This window comes from Ambystoma mexicanum, chromosome 7q (genome assembly GCF_040938575.1).
Source record: "Ambystoma mexicanum isolate Mex_15411 chromosome 7q, UKY_AmexF1_1, whole genome shotgun sequence".
Classification (NCBI taxonomy): Eukaryota; Metazoa; Chordata; class Amphibia; order Caudata; family Ambystomatidae; genus Ambystoma; species Ambystoma mexicanum.
Window position 1 is genome coordinate 953540051 of NC_090941.1, and position 24447 is coordinate 953564497.

The 24447-nt window shown below is 43.8% G+C and overlaps 1 protein-coding gene across 1 annotated transcript in view; it reads right to left on the bottom strand.

The window, feature by feature from the left end:
* Positions 1 to 461: 461 nt before the first annotated feature.
* The window catches only part of CAPN5 (calpain 5), an 820088-nt gene continuing 796102 nt past the window's right edge, over positions 462 to 24447 (bottom strand). The window contains exons 12-13 of the mRNA XM_069640007.1: positions 10611 to 10747; positions 462 to 8605 (exon numbers count right to left, since the gene is read on the bottom strand). Of these exons, the coding sequence (XP_069496108.1) occupies positions 8423 to 8605; positions 10611 to 10747 (320 nt within the window). The 3' untranslated portion in view covers positions 462 to 8422. The remainder of the gene's footprint in view (positions 8606 to 10610; positions 10748 to 24447) is intronic.

The window sequence follows — 24447 nt, forward strand, 5'->3', positions numbered from 1 at the left end:
AAGCCATATTGGGAGGGGTTCAATAGGTTGTTTGTGGTGATGTGTTGTAGTTGGGTAGTTACAAAGCATTCCAGGGCGAGGTAGTCCGGATTACAGTGATGCAGGGCGAGTTCATCCGGATTACAGTGATGCAGGGCGAGGTCGCCCCCCCCTTATGATTTTACAAAGTTGGGAAAGTTGTAAATGCCATTAACCCACAACTAACATTTGTTTGTGTTAAATGAACAACCACTTTTCTCAAGCTAGGGGGCTCTGATCCATGCCACCGGCGAATCTTCCAAGATCCGAATTAAGATCTAATCCTCCTCAAATGATTGGCCGGGGCTTTCTTGTAATGTCCATCTTCACCAATATACACATTTACAAATGTAATTTCAATATTAGATTTGTCAAGATTACTACTTAGTCCGTGTGCTTTCTATAAATTGTAGCAAAATGTGTCTACATGCATGACAAAAAGATACTTTTTTCATGTTTTTATTGAATAAAAACAGGCATTGACAGAGCATTTAAAAAAGGTCAACCCGGTAAATAATAGTGATTCTGGCATTAAAGGAATTATGTAACAAAAACAAAACATCCATTACCTTCACCTTGCTCGCCCAAAGCAAAGTTACTTTCATCGTTAGAGCACAAAGTAATGAACACATCCTTCAAACCCAATAAATCAAGAACACATTGGATATGCATTTCCAATTTCCAATTTTAAGAACAGAATACAAAAGGACAACACACATCAGCAGTAGCTAAAATGAATTGCTGAGCGACGTGTGCCCTCAAAACTAACAAAGGTTTGCATCAAAATATTTGGCATTTTGGTCCATGTGTTACAGAGGGGCGACACTATTTCCTGCATTGTGAATTTACTTATTATGGCTTGTTTTGCTCAAAGAAATATCCAAAATGGCAGGCTTTTGCGAAAAATTCAGTTACGTCGCAGCAGGCTCAGTTTTCGTGTTTTCTGTGGAAGTTGGGGGTGGGTGTTTTACCTATTGAAAAAGTTTTCCTAAATTTATTCATAAAGGCATCTTATGGCACTTTCCATCTGGAACACATCCCAGCGAGTTAGTGAGAGCTCATTTAGTAAAAACGTTTAACAGTTCTACAATTTTTAGCAGATGTCCCAGAAAGAATATCGCCCGTTACACATATTCAGTCTTCCCAAAAAGCAGATTGTATAAAAAATCCTCCCAAACATGAGCAACGCAAAGAAAACCATATACAAGTCATCATGGAATTCTAACAGTCAAGATGTCTATCACAATCTTTACAGGGACTTCCATTGTCATCACTTCATTTCCATTTAGGAATACCAAATGTGATATGTGTCCATCTTTAGGGAGCAGGCACATTTTAATATACTAGTAATATCAAAATGTTTATGCACGGTCAGCTTAGAATACGTCTATTATCAAAACGGTTTGTCCGCCCCATTGGCCGGTTACATGCATGTTTTATGCAGGTGTATGTATTTATATATGTAGACGACATACTCAATGGGTAATATTCTTGTAAAATACATATAGCATTGATTGGTGGATAAAAGCTTATCAATCGAGTTAAAAACAATTCACTTTCAAATGTGTAAATTCTAGTTTATACATGGCAGGTTTAAGTAATAATTTTGCAAAAATACAAGTTGCACAACCATTGTCCTCAACGCATGCATTGAAATATTACTTTGTAAACATTGACGTGGCATACTTTATTTGAGCTTGTTGTGGAAGTGAAAGATGCAAGACTCTACTGATATTCTTATTCCAGATAGGTGGCTGGCTCCAGGGATATGCTGCGGAAGCAACCATACGCATCACTGAGATGTGGCGCGTGCACAGTGTGGCTTGCTGTAAGGGTGTGCATGGAGCCTATACGAATGCCAAGTTGCCATAGAAACCGAGCCAACAGCAATGTTTTTGCAATGCCGCTGGTACAGGTGTTGCAGGCACCTAACAAATATCAGTCCTCAGGGTCCTTAATATACCTACAGATAAAAGGCTTGGCCTGGCACTCAACGCCAAGCGGCTGTGGTAAAGATCACAGCTAGTCTGCAGTAAAGCAGGGGTGCACGTCATTGGTGGCAGAATGCCTTGTCAGCTGGAAAAGTGTTCCACCACGCAGCTGTAAGACAGTGTCAAGTGGTAAGAATGCGGTTTGGGGGAGACGGGGAGCGATGGGAATATACGTTGGTTGACACCCAATATTGAAGGGGAAAGCAACACACTAAGTAGGCTGAGAAGGTATTTAGGCATACTTGAGCGTGCACTGGTTACATGATACAAGAGAAAGAGCATGTTAATGTTGATACCCTGACAGCATATAGCTCTTCAGGATTTTACCAACTGAGCTTCTTAAGTCTCTTACTCTTCATTATCCCTTTGACCTCCTTATTTGGGGCCTCTCCCGAGAACTACATTTCTCTTTCCACTTTCTCCCATTCCTTTCCTAGTTCAGTACACTGACCCCAAAGCGCAGAATTCAAAAAGGAGAATTGCTCGCCGATACAGGAGAAAATGGCGACGTCCACACCCAAGGTCATTGCGATGAGACCTATAACCGTACTACAATGGAAGATTATCGACATGATGAACTTTGAAGCCAGCAACACAACAAAGGGTAGAACAGTTTCAAGCAGCTGTGGAATGACTGACTTTTTTTTGTCTGGCTGACTGCTTATCAAATGCAAACCCATTGCTGCTTTTAGCAACATCAAGAGACAGCATGGAACTGGCAGCCTAGAAATGTCAAAGAAGTGGGTAGGAATGTACAATTGTGACACATACTTCGAGCAACAAAACCTATGTACTAAATTACTATTTATCACTTAAGCAAGAGAGAACGCTGCATGCACATTCTATTGGAGCTATGCCCTAAAGAGCAGTTTCATGAAGATCTCTTGAGAAAGAGCCTCACTGTCCTTGTATTGAGCAGCACAAATAGGAAGGCCATGGAACCTGAGAGCACGAAGCTATGCATTCAAGAGGGCAACAACGTAGACGACTGTGGGAAGGAGTGCTGAATTGGTAAACGCCACATAACCTGAAAAGTGTTTAAAAAAAATAAAAAAGCACGAGCACCCACATCTAATGCCTGAAGCCCTAGCCACTGTACAACTTAATACAACTGAGTGGTCTCTCACTGAAGATGGCCGGGCGGTGATGTTGCAAAGGGGAGGGTCACGGGTAGAGATGTTAATTTTTCCATTCACCATGGGAATTAATTTTCCAGTATCAACAGTCATTTAAAGACAGGCTTTGACCACAATACGGTGGCCTCTCAGTGAGACAAGCCACATGTGGCAAGATCCCAACAGCTGGGTAGAAGGCCAATTGACAGCAACCATCTAGAAAAATGAAAAGAGGCACACAGGATAAAAGTGGAGCAGAGCAAAAAGTTTCAAACGTTAGAGGAATGCTACCAATATGTTGAAGCTCTGGGAAATGTTACAATAACCCACAACATCGTTCAGAACGTCATACATGTGCTTGAAGAGTACGCGAAGAGGACGAGTAACCGGCATACTCCCCCCATCTCCTCGGTTTCCCTTTACTGATGCAACCCTACAGCGTGAAGCCAAGGTTCCTGCTGCAACCCAGACTGAACCGGTTTCAGGCCTACTGAGGCCAAATAAGGAAGCACCCAAATTCCAGAGACGAGGTCCTAGAACAAAAGAAGGGCCAAATACACACAGCACACGTGTCTGAAAGGGCGATCTACCAAAGATTGGGAATAAAAAAAAAAAAAGATCTGGTAAATGACAGATGAAAACCAGTGACTAACAAGGTGGGCTACCCCTCTATGCAGAACCATCTGAAGCCCCTTTGAACAGAGGCGAAGTATGATCTTTTTAAAAGGACATTGCATTACCGAAAATAGTTTCAAGAAATGATTGATCATCAGAGCTAGACTGCATCATTGTCGGGGGGAGGGAAAAGCTACCTCATTCCAGCTGTCCATTTGACCATAGCATTAAAAAGAAACTCCAGCCCAAACTAAATTGCTACATCCAGTCCGAACCGTCACTGTTTGTAGGGAACACCTGAGAAATCAGATCTGAAAATCGAACATGGAGCAAAAGTGCAAGCAAAATATGTTGGCCTTGGCCAAGCTCCAAATGTTACCATAATTGCTGGAAGTAAACAAGTGGAAGGACAAGGAGCAACAGGACATTAAGAGGAGGTTACTCAGAAGACAGATGAAGGCATCAAATATAGTGCAGAACTAGAGGGGCACGAGCTTCAGTTCGGATCACGAAAAAGTGGAACACAGTTGTTCCAAAGAAAATGGTCCACAGTGACTGTGGATAAAGCACGAAACACATAGGACAGCCCATTTGAAATGCTTAGTCACAACCAACACAGCCCCCAAGTGTGAACGATTCCATAATGAACTGATGCAATCATTGTTTCTTGCTAGAAATAGCCCATGTGTGTGAATCATCGGATTATGGACCGATAATCTGACTGTTCCTTGTGTTCACAGGTTTTTGTTTTCTCCGAAATGTTTAATTCAATAGTGTGAATGATCTTTGTATAATATAAAGGAGTTGATAGGATGTTTGATGGGATAAAGGGCTGGATGGCTGAAATGAATTTGTATTAAACTTTCAAAACTGTCTCACACCAGATTGTAAGCAATGGACTCAGGTTCTCAATGCCATGAGGTATTCAAAGGGGTCAGTAGTTGGTATTTACAGATGATCACGATTTATTGTATCCATTATAATTATGTAGGACCACAATGCTGTTTTTCCCCATTCACCTTGCCAGTAAATGTGCAAAAAAGCTGCCTAATATCTGGGGGGTTAGGCTTCGAGATCAGTAGTTCTTGGTATGATGCCATGTTGATTATTCATTGGTTGGGTGGCCAACGGAGGGCTCTGCACTGCAGTGCCTGGAGCATGGTAGCAGGTTTCAGCATGCTATCTCGATGGAGGCGGAAAGGGAGTAGCTGTTACTAGCCAATGCTTGACTGACAGCTGACTGAGCCAATGACAGAGGAATCGTGACAGGGCTGGGAAGCAGTGACTGGCAGGGAGGAGTGTGTGTGAGGCAGTGAAAGGAAGCAGACTGTTCACAGCAGTGTTGTCCAACTCCTGGCCTCAAGGGCCAGAAATCTGACAGGTTTTCAGGATATCCCTCATTAATATTCATGAATAAAAATGTGCACACATTTAGAATCATTGTATGCAAATTTATTTCATGAATATTAATCAGGGGTATCCTGAAAACCCAGCATGGATCCGGTCCTCGAGTTGGTCCACCCGGGTTTGCAGCATCAGTCACCTGGAAAGAGGGTGCCTGGCTAAGAGGAGTCCCATTTAGGATTTGAGAAGGCCAACAGATAGTGACAGGAACACTTCCATTATGTGGCTCAATACATGATGACAGTGTTCCCTAAAGACGGGATAGCCTGTGTGCTTAGGCAGGTGTCGGGCACCCTGGAAAGACATTGGACCTTGCATATTTATGTCCGACTAGTGAGGTTGTGTGTTAAATCAAATCTAACAATTTATGTGGGTAAGAGGAGGTGCAGGATGACAGAAACCATCAACCAGGGGAGTACCTGTGCCTCCCAAAGCATGTAGTGATAGGAACAGGATGGTGAAGTATTGGACTGTTAGTGGCAGCTTGTCACTTAAGATTAAGCTACATCTGTACAGGTGTTCCCTGGTGAGTGTAAAGAGGTGCGTTGTCCCTCGGGCAGAAACTGTGAAAAAGGACTTGAGTCTGTAAATAGCCCCTCCATCCCTGTAGCTAAGGATTAGTTCTATTGTTGTGAGCAAAGGAGTTCACAGGAGAGGGTTGCCGCACCAGTAACCCACTTGTCAAGCTCTTTGGCACAGAACCTCTGGTTCTCGTGACAGGTGCCATAGATGAAGAGGAGGCGTGATTCACAGTCATGCCTCTTAGGACAGTTTATACATTATTCAGAGGTAGGGATAAGCAAATCCCGAAGGTGAAAATATATTGTGAAGTATCCATTTTCTATTGAAGCAGATTGTATCATAATGAAGGAAGAGGATTCACATCACTCAGTACCCCCGACCCCTTCAATCTAGTAACATACTGCTTTTTCATGGATCTGCGTTTTAACTGTAAATAAGTTGCCATCATTATAGTATTCCTGTTCATGAATGCAATGTTACGAAAAGGATGCAATGGACACCAGACACATCCCCAGTGGTCGCCATTGGGTCGAGTACAAGAGTGACTGCGATCCATAAAATAAAGTTCAGAGACCTATTGTTTCTCCATCCATCAGTGGTGGCAGTGGCAAATGATATCCCCAGTCACAGCACTGAACATTGCCGACGGGGAGGAGTGTGGAACCTGGAGCGAGCCGGAAACGCTCATCCGCTGCAGCGCCCGGTAATGCCAGAATAAGGGAAGCGTTCTGTACAAACCTCCATGTTTATTTCATGTTCTGCTACTTCCTCAGTATACAGAGTCATGGCACTATGATGTGGTTTTGAATATGGCAGGGTCAATGATCTACATCTCTATCAATCAAAAGGAAAGGCAAAGTGGACCAATAGCATTGCATGCTGTGAAAAGTGAACAGGTCTACTTATGCCAAGCAACACAGCTAAAAGTCATACTGCCCTCTGCATCCCCGGCGCCCAACATACAGACCTAAATAACCCTAGCTTACCCTTGAAAACTGTGTGCCCTTATTTAAGGGGAAGCAATATGTGTTATGATATATGTATGTGTGAAATGAAAGGGTGCAGTCATACTAGCATTAACCCTTTGGTATAATGCACATGTTACGACTTCCAACCAACTACTTTGATTCTTTAAAGGCAGGTACATTCAATTACTTGATAAATATTGCAATATAAACCTTAAAAGCAATGGTCGTTAAACATTTGAGATCACCCTGTGTGGCCGATGATGGATTTCTTCAAATTGTCCTCAACAGTGGGCTAAAAACAAACGTTTCATGTTATGTGGCCATATTTCATATTTACTTCTAAAACTAAAGGACCAACCATCCCAGAGGCGAAGGGTGGGCTTGGACTTCACATTGTTAATTGTTAATTGAAAGCACACCTGACTAAGTAACTCTCTGCGATTCGGCAAGAAAGCATATAAACTGAAGCCGTACCTGCCGTGAAAATGCAAAAAAAAACCCAAAAAAATTTCAAACTCCCAACAACTGGTACGTCTAACTTGTAACGAGGCTGTATCGAACAGGCACAGATAGCTTGGCCAATCCAGTTGAACAGATTATCCCGATTTACGATATGCCCCCAATTTACAGAAGATTGTGTTCCATCACACTATGGCACATGCGCAGTGATGGAAAAGAGCATAGGCTCCTTGAGGAAGCGGAATATAGAGTTGTGCCAGATTATGCCGCTCAAAGAGGTGTCCAACCGAAGGAGGTTTGGAAAAGCTCCTGGTTAGAATCATGACCACCGACTGGATATTGAGTGGCTCATCTACTACTGGCAACAAAAGTTAAGGAAAGGAGGACATCATTACTGCAACCAGAACAAGTAACCTACAAAAAAGGACAACATATCCCTGTAGAAGCCAAATATGTCCATCTTGGGTAATATTTAGCACTGCAGAACATTTTTTGTGTAGGTTGGCTCAAACGTCGGTAGGATATAGGGTTCTTCATTATAAGACTTTCCATTCAGAGTCGATGGGTCTGGATATTTGCAGTTGGGTCTCTCCCCCCCCACTAATGCCAGCAGGTCTCCATTCAGCAACAGTTCCAAACTGGAGAGACAGGACTACATAGCTTTCTAGAAAAGCCACTTGTCATTCTCTTAATGGTTTGTTACTGATCACAGAGAAACAAGAGTAGGCCTCGGCCACACAAAAATGCCGACAATGGTAAATTCAAAAACAAAACGAAGCGTTGGCACAATTGAAAAGCTAAACCAATATTCACATTCCAGCTCAACGTCCCGGTGGCTGCCAAGTTCTTTTTCATCCTCTAGTCAAACCCTGAATTTAACAAGTTTTCTTCTATACTTTACTAACTACACATCACATTAAATGATATAGCAATTTAAGACATTCATCCGTTGACATATCATAATTTTCCATTACATACATATTTGTATATATCGGCAGATTATTTCTTTAAAAGGTCTGCCATTTAAGATAGAAAGTGTGTTCCCAAAGAAGCCAACATGACATGATCCTGTAAACAAATTACAAATGTTAGATCCTTCCCTGGCTGCCAAAGAAAGACTAGATGTTCAGTGGATCCGCACGCTGGGAGCAAGTGTACAACGTATTGGCTGAAAGGAGGCCCTGCTTGAAAAGAACATTGATTTTGGTTTCCTGAAGGCACCTCACAGCACTGAAAGCCAGCGATAAGCTCTTATTTCATGGGACACATGCATAGTTCATATACTGTATATCATATATGGCACCAGTAGAATCTTCTTCGTATACTGCGATCAGATGTTGGTAAGGATGTTACTGGTGGTCAGCTTCAGGACCACAGTCCCCGGGAAGGTGCTGGTCTTTTTGCTGCTCTTGTCTTGTAGCTGGAGGGAATGCTGGGCCTGAAGGTCATTGGGGTTACCAGGTAGCGCCACCTGACCCATGAACTCATCGCTGATCACATTATGGTTCCAAATCTAGAGAAGAAAGATGCATTGTAAAACCAATGACCAAAACTTGCATTTGCAGAATGAGGTCCAGTTTACTACAGACAAATCAGTGTAATATTGCAAAAGAAAATCAAAGGGGTTACATTCCTTCTACACAACAAAAGTGACATTATGGAGAAGGGGATGTGGGTAAGAGGTTCCTGATGGAGAAAACATGTTTGCAAACTAGTGATCAATAGTGCACAGGCCCCCATAACACACAACCTGTGTCTAGTTGTTTGGCAGCCCTGCAGCTAGATGCCATTATCTGGGACTAAAGGATATGGAGTTTTACTTTGTAGAATTTAGAGATGTTGCACATAATGTCAGTAATACGACATAACCTCAGGATGTAAATGGTGTTTGTAGGTGGATCAATTTATCGCTACTCTAGGTTCTGAAACACTCATAGTTCTCAACTCACACGCTTTTGGCGGGTGTCACCCGCCTTGTAAAGGGCTGACTCACCCGCCAAGTCTCCTGCACGCCCATTCATTCCAATGGGCGTCTCACCCGCCAAAAACTAAATCAGGTGTTTTCACCCGCCTTTGCATCACAAATGGTTGAGGGCTATGAACACTGTGATTCTATTTACAAAGTGAGCTTCTTAGGTCCTTTTCTCTGAACTTGGAGCTTCTTTGAGCCTTTCATATTTTGCAAACCCACCATGCTTTTCTACTTTTTTGGTTTGGCACTTTGCTAGGATTCAAGTTTTGGGGGGCCCCTCTGTGCTGCCGAAGGTTGTACCCCTCCTTCCGCCACTCCCAGTTTGATTTTTTTGCTTCTCCTTGTGGAATTATTGGATAGAATCAACATTGGCCGGGAATTTGTTAGAATGTCGCAGAGCATTATCTACCGACAATATCCCTGAGTCAGTCCCAGGATGTAACTTTGGTATATTTTCCTTTAATATTACCAAGGTTGTGTCATTTCACTCCAATGTAAATGGGAAGTGTTGGAACCAAGATTAGTTCATTTGGCAAGACCATATTGCTTTCATTCAATTGCCTTATTCGTAATAACATTAATGATGACATATATGTAAATATGGATAACACCACAAATTGAACTGCCTCTAGGTGGTATTATTTCCTAACTGAATGGTATTTCATCCTGGGTGACCTGGTTCACACAAGCATTTTACAATGGTGAAATCCCATTGAAAAATGCTCTATGAATTAGGCCAAAAGAGTATATTAGCAAAGACTAAAATATATACAATACCTTTACTCATGTGTCCAAGGGTGCCTCAAATCAACAAGACTGCACCTTAAAGAAACTTTGCACTGGTGCAAGTGCCCCTTTGCACCATGTTCGCACTAGCGCAACATATCCAAAAGTGCTAAAAACATATGCTTTCTATGCAATTTTGCATTAGGGCAACTTTTGCCCAAATGCGAATACAAATCGATATCAGCAATCTTTACCGTGGTGCAAAAATGCAGTGAAGGCATATGTTTTTTGCATGTGGGCAGTTTTTTGGCCTCCTACTACTACTACTGTGCACTTACACCGGTGCACAGCTTCTATAAAATGGACCAAAGTAGCGGGAGAATAAGAAGGAAAGAGTTTTTAAATTTTCATAATGTGATCTAGAGAAAACAAAGAAATTAACTGAGCCTCAAAGTGCTGGCTGGAGACAATTCACCCAAAAGTTAAATTGGTGGATTTATCCAACTAAGAAAATGGCTGATTTTTGTTCTAAATTCATATGGTTGGTAGAAAGTTTTGTTGCAAATGTGCACCCTTACCTTTACATTAATTGGAAAGTAGTTCTGATATTTTGGGGGAAATAACAGTTTTTGGATTTTCCAAACTAATCACTGTTTAGGAGACCACCTAGAACTTCAACTAATGTACAAGAAACAGAGATCACAATTATTGGCAAGGAATTCCAAACATGGATGGTTTCACAAACTACAGTAATTTGCCGGCAACTTCCCAAACAATGTCCCAATTGTGATGTGACACAACATGAAGACTCCTGTGATACCTGGACGTAGATGGGCTCGCTGGCCTTCTTTCGATAGAATATCCCTTTCACATCGAATTCCGGGGTAAGGGTATTTTTCACCACAGGCGATCGCACCTTACTTCCTTCACAGCTTATGATCACGTATGGGTCAGCTCCTGTGTAGAGAGAATAAGACAGACAATCTACACCTAAAATGTATATTACAATCATTACAATCAGTCATGAAACAGGGCAAACACCCTCTGCATTTTCAGAACCGTTAAAATCAATGCTGCAACTGGAGCTTCGGCTATGGGTAGCCCTGTGTCTATAGTGAACATGGCGCATGGATCCAGCAAACCTGGCGCTTGGATCCAGCAAACCTGGCATTGGCGCTCGGATCCAGCAAACCTGGCGCTGGCGCTTGGATCCAGCAAACATGGTGCTTAGGGAAACAAGGCTCCGGACGCAGACATTTAAAAAGGAAGCATAGACTCAGCCTTCAGGTGGTCAATCCTACAGCAGAATACCAAAACCATTGTGTACTGATGGGTTTTTATCAACCCTTTCTCGCCTGGGCCTAACAGGGGACCAAAGATTTGCATGGAGGAGGGCGGCGTCTGTGTGGGGGAACAACCGATTACAGCGCTTTTAAAGAAGTTGGAGATTAGAGAGGCGTGTTGCAGTAGTACCCATGAGAAAGACATTGCAGTTGTCAAGTTTGCGAATGATGGCTCTTGCGAGTCTCAGGGAATTGCTTAGGGAGAGAAATTGTCTACTCAAGGAGATGAGATTAGAGGTGTAGGCCGTGAATGAGGCCAAGGCATTGATGCGCTTAGTCATGGAAAGGTCCACATCCAGATAGAATCATAGGGTTTTGATGTGCTTCGGAACAGGTATGACGGTGCCATCAACGGAAAAGGAGAAGGTGGTGTCTAGGTTTTTGAGTCAGTAAGGGGAGCCCACAATTTGCAGTCCTGTTTTGTCGTCGTTGAGGAAAAGATTGCGGGTAGCCAACCAGCTTTGGATGATGCTATATACCCTCTTGATGGTTTCCCTGGTATGGTTGCCAGTAATGGGGATGAGGATTTGGATGTCGTCCCTAAAGTTGGTATAGGTAATACCAAGGGAGTCAAGATGGTCAAGCAGTGGCTTGCCAGAAGTATTGTACAGGGTCGGTGAAAGGCATGAGTATTGGGGGACACCGAGAGGGACGAAGATGGGGTCAGCTGCTGGGTCTCAAATGAAGTTTCTCGAGGTGCGTTCGCTAAGGAAGGATCTAACTCAGGTGATGGCCTCAGTGGAGAGGTTCGAGCTAAGGTGCTGGCATAGGGGGTCATGGTCCACTAGGTCGAACGCTGCAGAGAGGTCGAGGAGGAGGAGAATGGCCAGGTTTCCTATATCCGTGGTGTTATAATTGGATTTTGAGATCAAGCAGAGCGGTTTCAGTGCTATGTTTGGGGCAGAAAGCAGATTATCTAGCCCTTAGAAAGTGGTGGTGTTCTGAAAACCGCTGGGTACAGCAAGAAGGGGAGAGTAGTGATGGGGCAGTAATTAGTGAGGATGTCGGGTTGAGGGAAGGTTTCTTGAGGAGCTGGGTAACCCAGGCAGCTTTGATGCTGGCTGGGACCAAATTGGATACGAAGGAGGCATCGATTAATTTGGTAATGACGGTGGTCAAGGTGGGGGCACGATTATCTGAGCGGAGCAAGAATCACCCTTGCAGTTAGACAGTTTGAGTGACTGGATGGTTTCCAGTACATTAGCTTGAGTTACTAGTGAGAAACTGAAATGTGGGGGCGGGGGATATTTTTGGGCGGCCTGTGTGCATCAGGCCATCAGATGATGGAAGTTTGGTGGTGAGCTGAGCTTTTTTCCCATTAAGTGGGACTTTTGTTAGCGAGTGCTGTTTGGATGGTAGAGCACCAGGCTTTATCAGCTCGAGTCTGGGTACTGGTGGGGACCTGGTTCTCCAACTCTCTCAGCATGAGATAGAATTATTTGGCGTTGGAACTAGCATTGGAGATTCTAGAGTTATAGGAGTTTGCTTTGTAGGAAATTATGGCTTTTTTGTAAGCCTTGGTGGCGTTGGTAAGGTTTCCAGAGTTAGTAGTAGTGGGATGTTCACTCCATAGTTGTTTTAAAGCTCTTTTACCTCGACGGAGAGTGACAAGCTCATCTGTGAACCAGATTATTATTATTATTATAAGATGTTGACTGGATTGTGAAGTTTCGGTATTTTCGTTTTGAGAGGGGCGTGCTGGTCCATGCTTTGAAGGAGGTTCGGCTGGTAGAGATTGGCTAAGGTTTGGGGGCCCTTGTTAACTTAAAGCAAAGGGGGGGCTAGGGTCTGGAGAGTGGGACAGAGTGTCTCATGCATGAGCTTGCAGGTGTTGAGGACAAATATCACGGAAGGAGGGGTAGTAAGGGTATCTAAATATTTGGAGTAAAATAGTCTAAACTCTGTTAACAAGTGGTCTGTCCAGGGTACCGTGGTGAGGGTAGAGACCTCAATGGAGGTATTGATGGTGAGGATCCAGCCTAGGATACACCGTTTGGAGTGCGTGGGTAAGGAAACAAGCTAAGTGAAGTTAATTTGTCCGAGCGATTGAGCAAGTGCAGCAGCTCTAGTGTCAGCGAGGTCGTTAAAGCTCAGACCGAAGTCACACAGTATAATGAATTTTGTGCTTGGCTTGATGAGGGGTTTGATCAGGAGTGGGATGTCTGACTCTGGTGGGCTGGGGTTGGTAGGCTGCTGATGGGTTTTAAGTAGACAGGGGATTGACAGTGAGTTTTAGGAGAAAACATTTATAGCCTGGCATGGGAGCAGAGGGGATCCGTCTAGAGTGTAGGGATGATTTGGCAATGAACGCAACAGCCCTTCCTGGGGAGTTTTGCCAGTCGGCTCTAAAGATGGAATAGCTAGTGGGTATGGCTTGAGAGAGCAGAGGGTTGAATGTGCTATGTAGCCAGGAATCAGTGGTGGCAAGGATTTTCAAGGCGATGGTCGATAACGTCATGGACCACGATGGCATGAGCTCCGAGTGAGCGGACATTTTTGAGAGCGCAATTAAGCATCACATCCCGATTAGTTAGAGGCTGGGGTGCTGAGATGGAAGGAGATTAGCAGTATGCTTTAGGGTTGGACACAGGAGAGATGGGGTTGTGGAGTACATGAGGTGGGCCAAGAGCATCTGGACTCACCCAGAATGGGGAATGTGGGCTGAATTGGAAGTTATGGTTAATGCAAATGGCCTGTGCGGGTCGGTGCAATGCTGGCTGGTGTTAATCAGCAAAGGACAAGGGAGAGCTGGTGGCAAAAAAGTGGTGTGGAGTGAGATAGGATGGCAAGATAAGGCACCAGAGAGGCAGAACTTGCCGTAACTTGCAGGACGTTGTGGAGTACTGAAGGAATTACACTTCACACGTTGGTATAAGCACTGTGGATGGGGGATTGCTGGGCAGCTCTGAGTAGACGTTTGAGGTTGCAGGCTCCATAGACATGGCATTCTAAGTGGCTGGGTTTGCCGGCCAGGCCTGGACAAGCACAGACAGTGTGTGTGCCTTGCTGGGGGGCCGGCGTCGCCTGGCGCTTGGGCTCTGTGGAGATGATATTTGGCAATCCAGCCAATCAGAAATGCAGAGGGGCAGGGCATGGTTGGAAGGGGGCCTGCATTGGTCCATCAGGTCAACGGAAAACGTAATGGGGAAGACGAGGATGGCTGCAGCCATCTTTGGGAGGCAAGCGTTCTCCTGGAGATTAGCAGTGGTGATTATAAAACGGCCTTTACTTTAAGAGACAGACAGTGGATAGTGCAGTATCAAAGAGCAAAGACAAGTTATTTTAAAATTCCATCATGGTAACACGGCAGAACATTTCATTCACGTATGAGCTGACCGCACCTCCCCATCCTCCCCCCCCCCACTGTAACTCTCTCTCACCTTGGTCCCATCAATACACCACAACTCTACAACAGTGCTTGGTAGCTGTATAATTGTGGCTTTTATGCCACATGCTAAGAGTGTGGTGCGTAATTAATAAAGGGGAGCCATTCTGCTATGTAGGACATATATTTTCCTCTAGGAAATGTTGTGAATTGTTCAGCAGCGAGGATCTCCCACAGTTTCCCCCACCACATTGAAATTAGCCGGCCTTCTGGGCGCTTCCAGTTGCGTGCCAGGGAGATCTCAGCAGCAAGCAAGAGATGTGTAAGGAGCTTAGATTTGTACCCTGTGAGTGGATATATCCTGTCTTCATGATCACCCAGGAGGACAACTAATGGGTCCAGGGGAAGCGACATCTTAAGCATGGCTCTGATGTGAGAGAGGGCTTTCTTTCAAAACGTTTGGGCATTGGGGCATAGCCATCACATGTGGAAGTAGGTACATTGACCTCCGGGTAGAACGTTGTTTCATCGCCAGTAGTTTCTACATCTGCCTTTTAAACGTGTATGAAATTACGAAAAAGGTAATTTAAATTTGGGGGGGAGGGGCCGGTGGGAAAGGCAGTTAAGGGGTGAATAGTAAAATAATATGTGACGGAGGGAAGGTTTCGGGGGAGTAAACCCCACCAAAAAAAGAAATTCATTTTGTACACATTTAAAAAGGCATTCGTTATAATGTCTGATGATGAAAGAACATAGAACAGACCTCCGCGCCTCCTCCAGCAACTATCTGGATATTCATGGTTCATGTGGTGGAGTTTGTGAGAGTCAAAATATCATCTGTAACAGAGTTTCAGTTGGCACTCCCATTCTGTGGTGACTTTGGCGGCTTTGTGGTTGCGCTCCAAAATACAATGCTAGGAGTCCTCATCGATCTGGGTCCCCAGGTCGCATTCCCAGCTGAGCATATATGGCAATCATTCCTGCGTACCATAACGAGCAAATTGTATAGTGCTGAGATTCTCCCGTTATTACATACGGCCAGATATGTAAGTTCCAGAGCATTGAGGTCTTTTGTACTTTTCTGTTTGATCGTGGGGTGGCTGGCCTAGTGACGTAACTGAGAATAATGGAACCTTTCAGTTTCCCATAGGGAGAACCTCTGTTTGCAGTCTATGAACTTAAGTGGGGGCCCTTTTTTGATGAGCTGTCCATGTTCCTTCGGTCCTCCTCCCATCCAGGATGAGAAAGCTGCCTTCTGCAAGCCTAGGCTGAAGTCCAGGCTGCCGATAATGGTTGAAAGTGGGTCTATGCCAGCTGGAGTACCCCATCTCTTTGTCGCTATGTTGCGACATGCAAGAGTATGTTTAGTAGAAGACAGGTGAGCCGATCCTGGGGAGTTCTGGGAAGGTTTTGTGAAAGTGAGTTGCTGCAATGGGACCTGGGTCAGTGATTGTTCTATTTGGGTTCATGTTGGGGGATCCCTCAGCTGTCTCTGTGAGAATGTGTGTGAAAGTTGAGTGGCTAACTAGCATCTACATACATCTGGGATTCCCAACCCCCCTAAGTGTTTCCTGCTCAACAGGATCTTTCTCGCTAATCTGGGCTTGCAGTGCTGCTAGATAAAAGGGAGAAGTGTGTGAAGTTTCGGTATGGGCACATTGGTCGGGAGGGCCACAAAGTGAGAGGAGTTTTAGGATTGTGGTTATTCTGATCATTATCACTCACAAGATTATTTGCTTGTCCAATCTTTTCTGATCCGCTTTAATATTGGCAGAAGGGCGTGGGGGTGTAGTTAATTCATATATGGCTTTGACCTTAAAAGGGATATTAACCCCCAGGTACCGATGTGGTCTTGTTTTCAGGGGTTAGAACGCTGCTCAGTTAGAGCCTGGATCTCTCTCAGTCAAAGAGCTATCATCAGGCCTTGAGATTTTGAATAGTTGACTTCAAATCCAGAGACCGAACCGAAGCTGTCAAGCTCGGCCATAAGGCTGGCTACCGATTCATTGGCCTCCGTCACCGTGATCAGAAAGTCATCGGCATACAGGGAACACTTGTGCTCCTGGCCCTGTGATGGGATCCCCCTGATGGCCTGGTTGCTGCAAACCCAGAATGCAGTAGGCTTCATTGAGAGGGCAAAGAAGAGAGGAAAGTGGGCAGCCTTGTCTGGTACCTATAGCCACAGTCACAGGGTGGGTGGCATTCCCATTCATCACAATCCAGGTGGTGGGCATGGAGTAGTTCACTATTAAGTAAACACAGAGTATAGGGATGAAACCCGCCCGGAGGAGGAGACCTTAATGGTAGGACCAGCCAAGGCGGTCAAGGGCCTCATGGGCATCAGGGACTATGACCCCCTGCTTTGAGAGCCATCTCTCTGCATTTTCTACCAGATTCAGGGTTTTTCTGATATTGTCTTGGGTACATCGCCCTGCGATGAAGCCTGTCTCATCCTGATGAAAAAGTGACAGTAGAACTGTCATCAGAAACTTTTCCAGGATCATGATGTATTTAGGCATCATTGTTAATGAGGGTAATCGGGCGGTAAGAATCTAGTAACTTGGAGTCTTTACTGGGTTTCAGGATTAGGATTGTGGCTGTCTCAACCATCAATTGCGCTGTGGTCCCGGTTTCATGGAAGCCATTAAAATAACCTGGGTGAGATGTGGGGAACGAATCTCGCAATAAATCTTGTACAATTCTGCAGAGAATCCGTCTGGACCTGGACTGTGTTCTTAAGGGAGTTGATAGCTGCTAGGACCTCTGCTTCCTGTATCGGCTGGTCTAATTGTGTGATGGCTGTGGAGGAAAGCGGTGGGAAGGTGGCCTGGTTCAGGTAGCCCTTCGAGACTGCCTCGTCTGGAGGGGCGGCTTCGTTAGTCGTTACATGATATCTATGGACCCAGTTTAATATCCTGTGCTGGTCTTTGTGCAAAACCCCCTCATCGTCTATTAGAGCCGAGATGTTGTTACGGGTCTTGCGTTTGGCTAATTTGGGACCGAGAATTTTATTGGCCCAGTTGCCTCCTGTATAGTATTGCTTAATCCTTGATAAGGCCTGAGAAGTCCGCTCTGTGAGGTGCAGCTCTAGCGATGTCCAGTTGATTTCTAATATGGCCGAAATTCTATAGCTATGTTGACCAGACATTTTACATAGGAAAAATTTAAAAACATGTTTTCTTCTAACTTTTAACCTCACCAATAAAAGTTCAACAAGTCTGGCAAGCAACTGATCTGGTCACATCTGAACACATGACAAATATGGTGACATCTCATAAACGCTGTCATGTCCTAAAAGAACGCTAACAAATGTTTTGACCCACAAAAAAGCTGGTTTTCAGGACACCTCTCCAAACAGTCTATGATTTCCAGGCATACACGTAGCCTTTACCTTGAAAATAAATGATCTATATAGTCAGTTGCAAATTACTCCTGCCAGCCAACACCACCACAAACAAAAGTACACTGTAAATGCCACACGTTTAACACGCCACTCCAATAGCCATCCAGAACAGACACCACGTACAAGCTCACACCATGACCAAGAAAAACATGGTTAGAGTACTACGCTGAAAATATCATGTTCGTCACTCAATTCACACAATAGGTAAACAAAAATTAGCTTCCATTGGAAAAGTGAGTCTTGCGAAGAGGTTTCGTACGAGTCTATATATATTGGACTCTAGATAGTGATATCACTTTTTGCGCCACTTCTAACTTTGGTGTCTTACGATGAATCTTCAAAATACTTAATAAAACAAAAACATATAGAACCAGTGGATTTGTTTTTGCAAAGTTTTAAGCAGCTTTTTCAAGGGCCGCAAAGTTAGCGGGGAAAGGGGAGCTCCAGAACCATTTATTCTGCCTAGACAAAGGTTTGCTCTCAGCCACTGCACATATTTGTGCGTAATCTTTAAGAGGAGCAGGCATTGGCCTCACAAAACATAGAAAATAAAAACAAATAAATACACAAAAAGCGCTTTCACAAAGTTGATGGGAAAATGTGTCCAGTCTTTTTCAAAATATGTCCAAAAGAGGCCAAAACGGATTAGTGGTATCTGGGTTAAGCCAGTACATTCTTAGGCAATGTTGTGGCCAGAAAGTGTTATGTGGATCGTACCGGCCAGTGACCCATGCATCCGAAAGGAGAGTAAATGACTTGGTGGGGTCTAGAATATTCCCAAAGACCATAGCCACTGGCCAAAGCCAAAGGAGCTCCAATGACTGCAAAGCCCAGGCCTAGTAGCTACTTTGGGTAGTTTGGAAGGGCCTGAGGTATGACCAATGGGCAAATTGCACCTTGTCATTACTTTCTCTAGTCCCCTGCATTTTCACTTAACTCTCCATCTATACCTATACTTTTTAGGCCCCTTGTTGGCAAATTGTACTTTTTGACCGAAATGCTGCTTTCCATTTTAGGGAGATTTGCTCATTTTTGGACTGTTTTTTCCAACAATGGACACACACTGGTGTATGAAATCAGCCTGAGGCCATGTCATGAGCGCAAAGAAGCATGGTTGTCCAACTCCAGGCCTCGAGGACGGGAAACATGTTGGATTTTCAGGATACCCCTCATTAATATTCATGAGATCAATTTTCATACAATGATTTCATACATTTCCCCCCAATCCTCCATGTATATTAATGAGGGATACCCTGAAAACCCGTCAGGATTCCTGCCCTTGAGGCATGGCCTTGGACAACCCTGCATAGAGAGATTAGAGTAGCGTGCGCCCCATATTCTCAGATAACAGTCGCTCAACATAAAATGAGTGGGCTTCTTAAAAATAGAGCTAAGTGGCCTCCGATATTCCTGCTGCTATAGACCTGCATAAGTCATCGGCCAATGAGTGGCTTGTGAATAGTGAGGGCCAGTGGCATTGCAGGGTCGGCTTAATGTGTCCGATATACCCCTGTCCTAGTCCGGGGAGGACGGACTAAGGGTTTGTATTTTCTTGAACCTTGGGTCAAGTCCAGTGTTCTTCAAAGGTAACAATCTCCCGAAAGATCTCTGGTGCTCCAATGAATTATCAGTCGGGCTGGCCATTTTGAATATGGAACAAGCGCTGATGGAAAGGCATTGTAAAAAGGAAGCAACAGCACAGTCTGATGAAAGCAGCAAGTGCTTAGGCGACTGTGGCAGCAAGAGGTTGAACTTCTTAGGGTGGTGGGCCAGGATTTCAGCGGGCATGTGAGAAGGGCACTACCACAGGATTTACCCAACTCAGAGGTGCTTAGCTTTGCTTGCTGAACAACAGCAACTCATGCAATGTTTTACTGATTCGTAGATCCCCAAAGCCAATTCAGACCGTCATTCCAAACCTGCAGATCTAATAATCCAAATACTCGCTGCGCTCATTTAATTGTAATTGGCGACCTGACCTACTGGCTCGGGGAACACATTAATTGCCACCAGCCCTTTAATCTACCTCTCTCTCTGACTTAGAATTCATCCAATGAACGAGCAGAGAAGCCCATACTATGGGGCATACACTTACGTCACACTCCTCCATGTTTCAACACTCCCCGCGAGTTGGAAGGGCCACTGTGCCATACCCCCACCCCATCATAACACAGAAAGGCTGAAAACTTTGTGGAATAAATGGTCGCCAGTGTCAAGTCTATTGTCAGGCTTCATTAAAATGTGTTCTCATTAGATGTTCGATAAATAATGCAGAGGTTGTCTTTTTCCTCCTATCATTCTAAACCAATTAGAGCTCTGGGTGCCATTGACCCACTAGGTAATTAAATAAATTAAGAAAGACATCCCAAAGATGGTATAACAAGGGCTTAACAGAATTTAAGCCCATATTTCGAGAACTTGAAAGCATAAGACAACTGAATTATAGACCAGATACTGGAAAACATCTCAAAGATTGATAATCTGAAAATAAAACCAAGATTTTTAGAGCTAACAACACCTTTTTCCCACCTTCCATGCAATCCTACGACAAAAAAGTCTAAAGGGATGTTTCCTATACTTTGAGAATTAACAGCTTCTGATATTCCCCCATTACCCAATAACTCCATCACAGAGGCTCTGTATTAAACTCACTGACTTGCTCTACTCTAAGGTAGTGTAGCACTTATGTATGCCAAAACTATTAAACTGGTAGCCAAAATTAACCGGGATGCTTACATGTTTTTTTTGGTCCAAGCTTAAATTCTGTTAAATCCTTGCTAGACCATTTTGTGGGATTTTTTCCCACTTTTATTTGACCTTGTCTAGTGGGTGTGATGGCCCACACAGCTGATGGCAAACATATCTTACTCAAGGATGTTTCAAAGGATAGTACTTTTTGGATGAAAAAGAGTAATTAGACCTAATATGTCTGTCCTATTAGCCCAAAGGCCATTGCCCACCTAAACTAATTTAACAAATCAACCCTCGCATTACACGGGACAACATCCGGAAACTATCCCTGATCAAGGAACGAATGCTGATGGATCTGATACATGAAGTATACCCACTGCTAAAAATGTCCACACTTCTACAGAACGGACCTAGTAAATGATCGTCCTATATCCCAACTCTCTTTTCCTGGGGAAATAGAAAAGTGGCTAGTCAACAACTATAAACTTTGGGCAAACCCAACAAGCAGGCTATCGATCGGGTCAATGCAAAGAACGGGTAATTCTGGCAGTGGTGGATGACAGAAGTACTATGGGCTCCGATAGAGCATAGGCCCTTGTACTACTGGAGCTTTCCATGACCTTCACTGCAGTGGAATTGCTGTGTCCTAATTGACTATTTGAATAAGCTGGGCATTTGGGAGTTGGCTCTTTTCTGGATAAAGTCCTTTTTGTCAAATTGTAATTGTAAGTGTTCTTTTATAACGTGCTTAATAACAGAGATTAGTTTCAAAGCGCACGGTCGAGATTGCTTCTAAGACAAACACGTTGCCCCTGAACTATCCCCCCTCGCCAAAATACACAGCCATCATCAATGGCTGTTCCAACATTTGAATCAGGCACTAGAAAATTGCCTCTTGGTGCAACTTCACTAAGAATAGATTCTTTTTAGAATGGCAGAAATGGTAATATCATGTGAACTCCAATATAATATGCATGCAGACCATACTCCGATCCTAACTAGGCTCAAACAGGATATGGGTGCACAGTTTACCATGTGTAAAAACTGAATCACAATGACAATGTACTTCATGAACTGAAAACGAGTATGGTGTAATCAAACTAAAATAGATGGCATTGAATTGTGAGATCTCTGCATTGGACTATCTGATACACAGTGCCTCAGTCCTTGTCCAGGGCAAGGTTTACAATGTGGGAATACACACCAAAGATCAGTGTTATCATTAAGACAACATTTTTCCATCTTAGAAATCTGACCGATTTTGTTTTATTCTTTGCTTGAACAGATGACTATGCTGGTAAATGCATGTGTGTAATTGAGGCCACAGTGAATATCATGGTTTTGCATGGGGCAACAGTGCATGGCTGCAACCACGTCAGTATGCAGTGGCCAAATTGATCTTTTCCCTCAAAAAAACAGATCATGTTTCACCATCACTTAGAGATTACACTGTTTGCTGGTGGCCAGGAGGATGTAGTTTAAGACTCTTTATACCTGCGTGCCACCGCCTCCCTTTGGTTCAGCTCAGAGTTCATGATGGGGAAATTCCAAAAGGGTGCACATATCTATAAATTTGTCTCTTGTGGGTCCCTGATTTAAATGTCTGAGTGGTCCCTCCTTATCATACTTGTCTCCAAGATTGTGGAAGTCACTACCAAGTAACTGTTTGATAGAGCAGTGTTTACCGTTACTGAGAAGCAGTGAAAACGGGCTACTCCCCCCATTTTGAGCTCTTGCAGCATGTCACTGCGTGGCATGCTTGCTTTTGGGTTACTCCCTAGCACCATGATGCTGTCGGGTGTAGGTTGTGCTTTCTATATATGATTTTATTTTTGTATTTACATATTTATTAAAATGTATTGACATGACATTCAAAAACTTGACACATTTGATAGAATACACATACAGTTCCAACCCACTTTCCTTCACAGTAATAGTCAACAATTATAACATTACTAACATAACTCCTTCAATATCAACTACATGATTCTGAATATAACGGTCTCTGAATGCATAGATTTTTCAGCTCCATGAACCTCTCCCAGATTTGTTCATAAAGGTTTCCCTTCTTATTCTTGTGCATGATCACCCTCTCCATTGCAGACATTTGCTGTAAATCCCTTACCCAAGCAGAGGCTGAGGGCACCTGTTCACTCTTCCATTCCCGTAGTATATGTTTCTTTGCAGATAATGATGCCCTGAAGAACCAACATCGCTGCGGGAATGACATATCAGCTATTAAATCCTCCTCCCACAAGACAATGCTCGTAAAGTCATAATCCACATCAAGCATTAGTACTTTGTTCATATTCAATGTAACTGCTTTCCAGAATTACCTTAAACTGCAGCACTCCCACATCACATGCTTAAACGATCCCACTCTGTTTGCATCTTCAGCATGCTTCTGACTCTGGTAAACTCCTTTCGTAGAGTTCCTGCAGTGTCCAATACACTCTGTTCCAAATGTTGATCTGTCTTGTCCTTTCTCTCAGGTTTAATGATGTCAAGGTCACCTTCCTGCACGAGTTGTTCCACCTGCACACACTCATTGTTTAGTCTAATACTTCAGACCATTAATCAAGTAGCTTCCCATTAATCTCTTTGTATTTTGCCAGGTGTTTATAGACCTTTGAAGCAAAGTGTCCTTCCAACCTGAATTCTTGCAACAACTCGCTCCAATCTTTGTACTCTTCTGGGATTCTCTCACGAACAGCGCTCTTAAATATTCTGAAAATGTGCAGTCTTTAGGCCACTTTCGGTAGTTAATGTATTAATGTTGATCCATTTTTTATCTGCAAATAGATCACTCAGCCATTGGATACTGCTTAGAAACCAATTTGGCCAGAACAGCATTTTGCCTTCCAACTTAATCTCAGGGTACAGCCATATTGATTATTTATTGGAACAGGAGACATCTTCTTTGGTCAGCTTCATACGGCTACGCCAACATTCTCTCAAGAATTTTGTCGGCGCATACGATTTGCATCTTCTGATGTTCGCAGCACCCTGGGTGACAGTGGTATACACTTACATGTCTTCTCCTGTGTCCAAACATCCATCGAATTCTCAATGAATGGAAGCAAGTGCCTTGCCCCGAAGGCCAGCTGGTAGTTTGCAAAATCAGGGACTAACAAACCACCTTTCCCAGTCGATATCTGCAGCTTCCACAACTTCAGACGTGGTTGTTTCCCATCCCACAAGAAATACTGTATCAAACTCTCCATCTTGTTCATTGCCTTCTTTTTCACCATCATAGGAACCATACTCAGGATGTAATTAATATGTGGAGCATATGTCATCTTGATTGCATTCACTCTTCCGCAGAGACTCAGCCTCGGTTCGTTCCACCAACGCAGGTCATCCTTCAGATTCTCAGTTATACATTTCAGATTTACATCTACCATGCGATCCACGTCCTTTGTTAGACAAATGCTCAAATATAGCATTCTCACTGGGCACCGACTGAAGCCATAATTCCTCAGCCGTCAACTGGAACATGCTTCTGAAGCTGGCATAGCTTCCGATTTTGACCAGTTTATTTTGTATCCTCAGTGATCATGCAAGGAATCGATTTGTCTCATTGCTGCCAGGAGAGATGTGTCTACACTCTGTAATCCCAGTAGCATATCGTCCGCATACTGCCACAGTTTGTGAGGCCCCTTCAAATTGAACCCCTTGTATCATGGTATCTTCTCAGATCTTCACGGCTAAACGCTCCGTTGCAAGGACAAATAGCAGTGGGGAAGAGTGGACAACCTTGTCTCGTTCCTCTTCCTAGTTCAAATCCCTCTGAAGACAATCCATGTGTGTTCACACTTGCTGTTGGTTTTGAGTACAGCAGCTGTGCCCACTGAATTAGGTTTTCTCCCAGTCCAAAAACTTCTAAAGGTGGCAA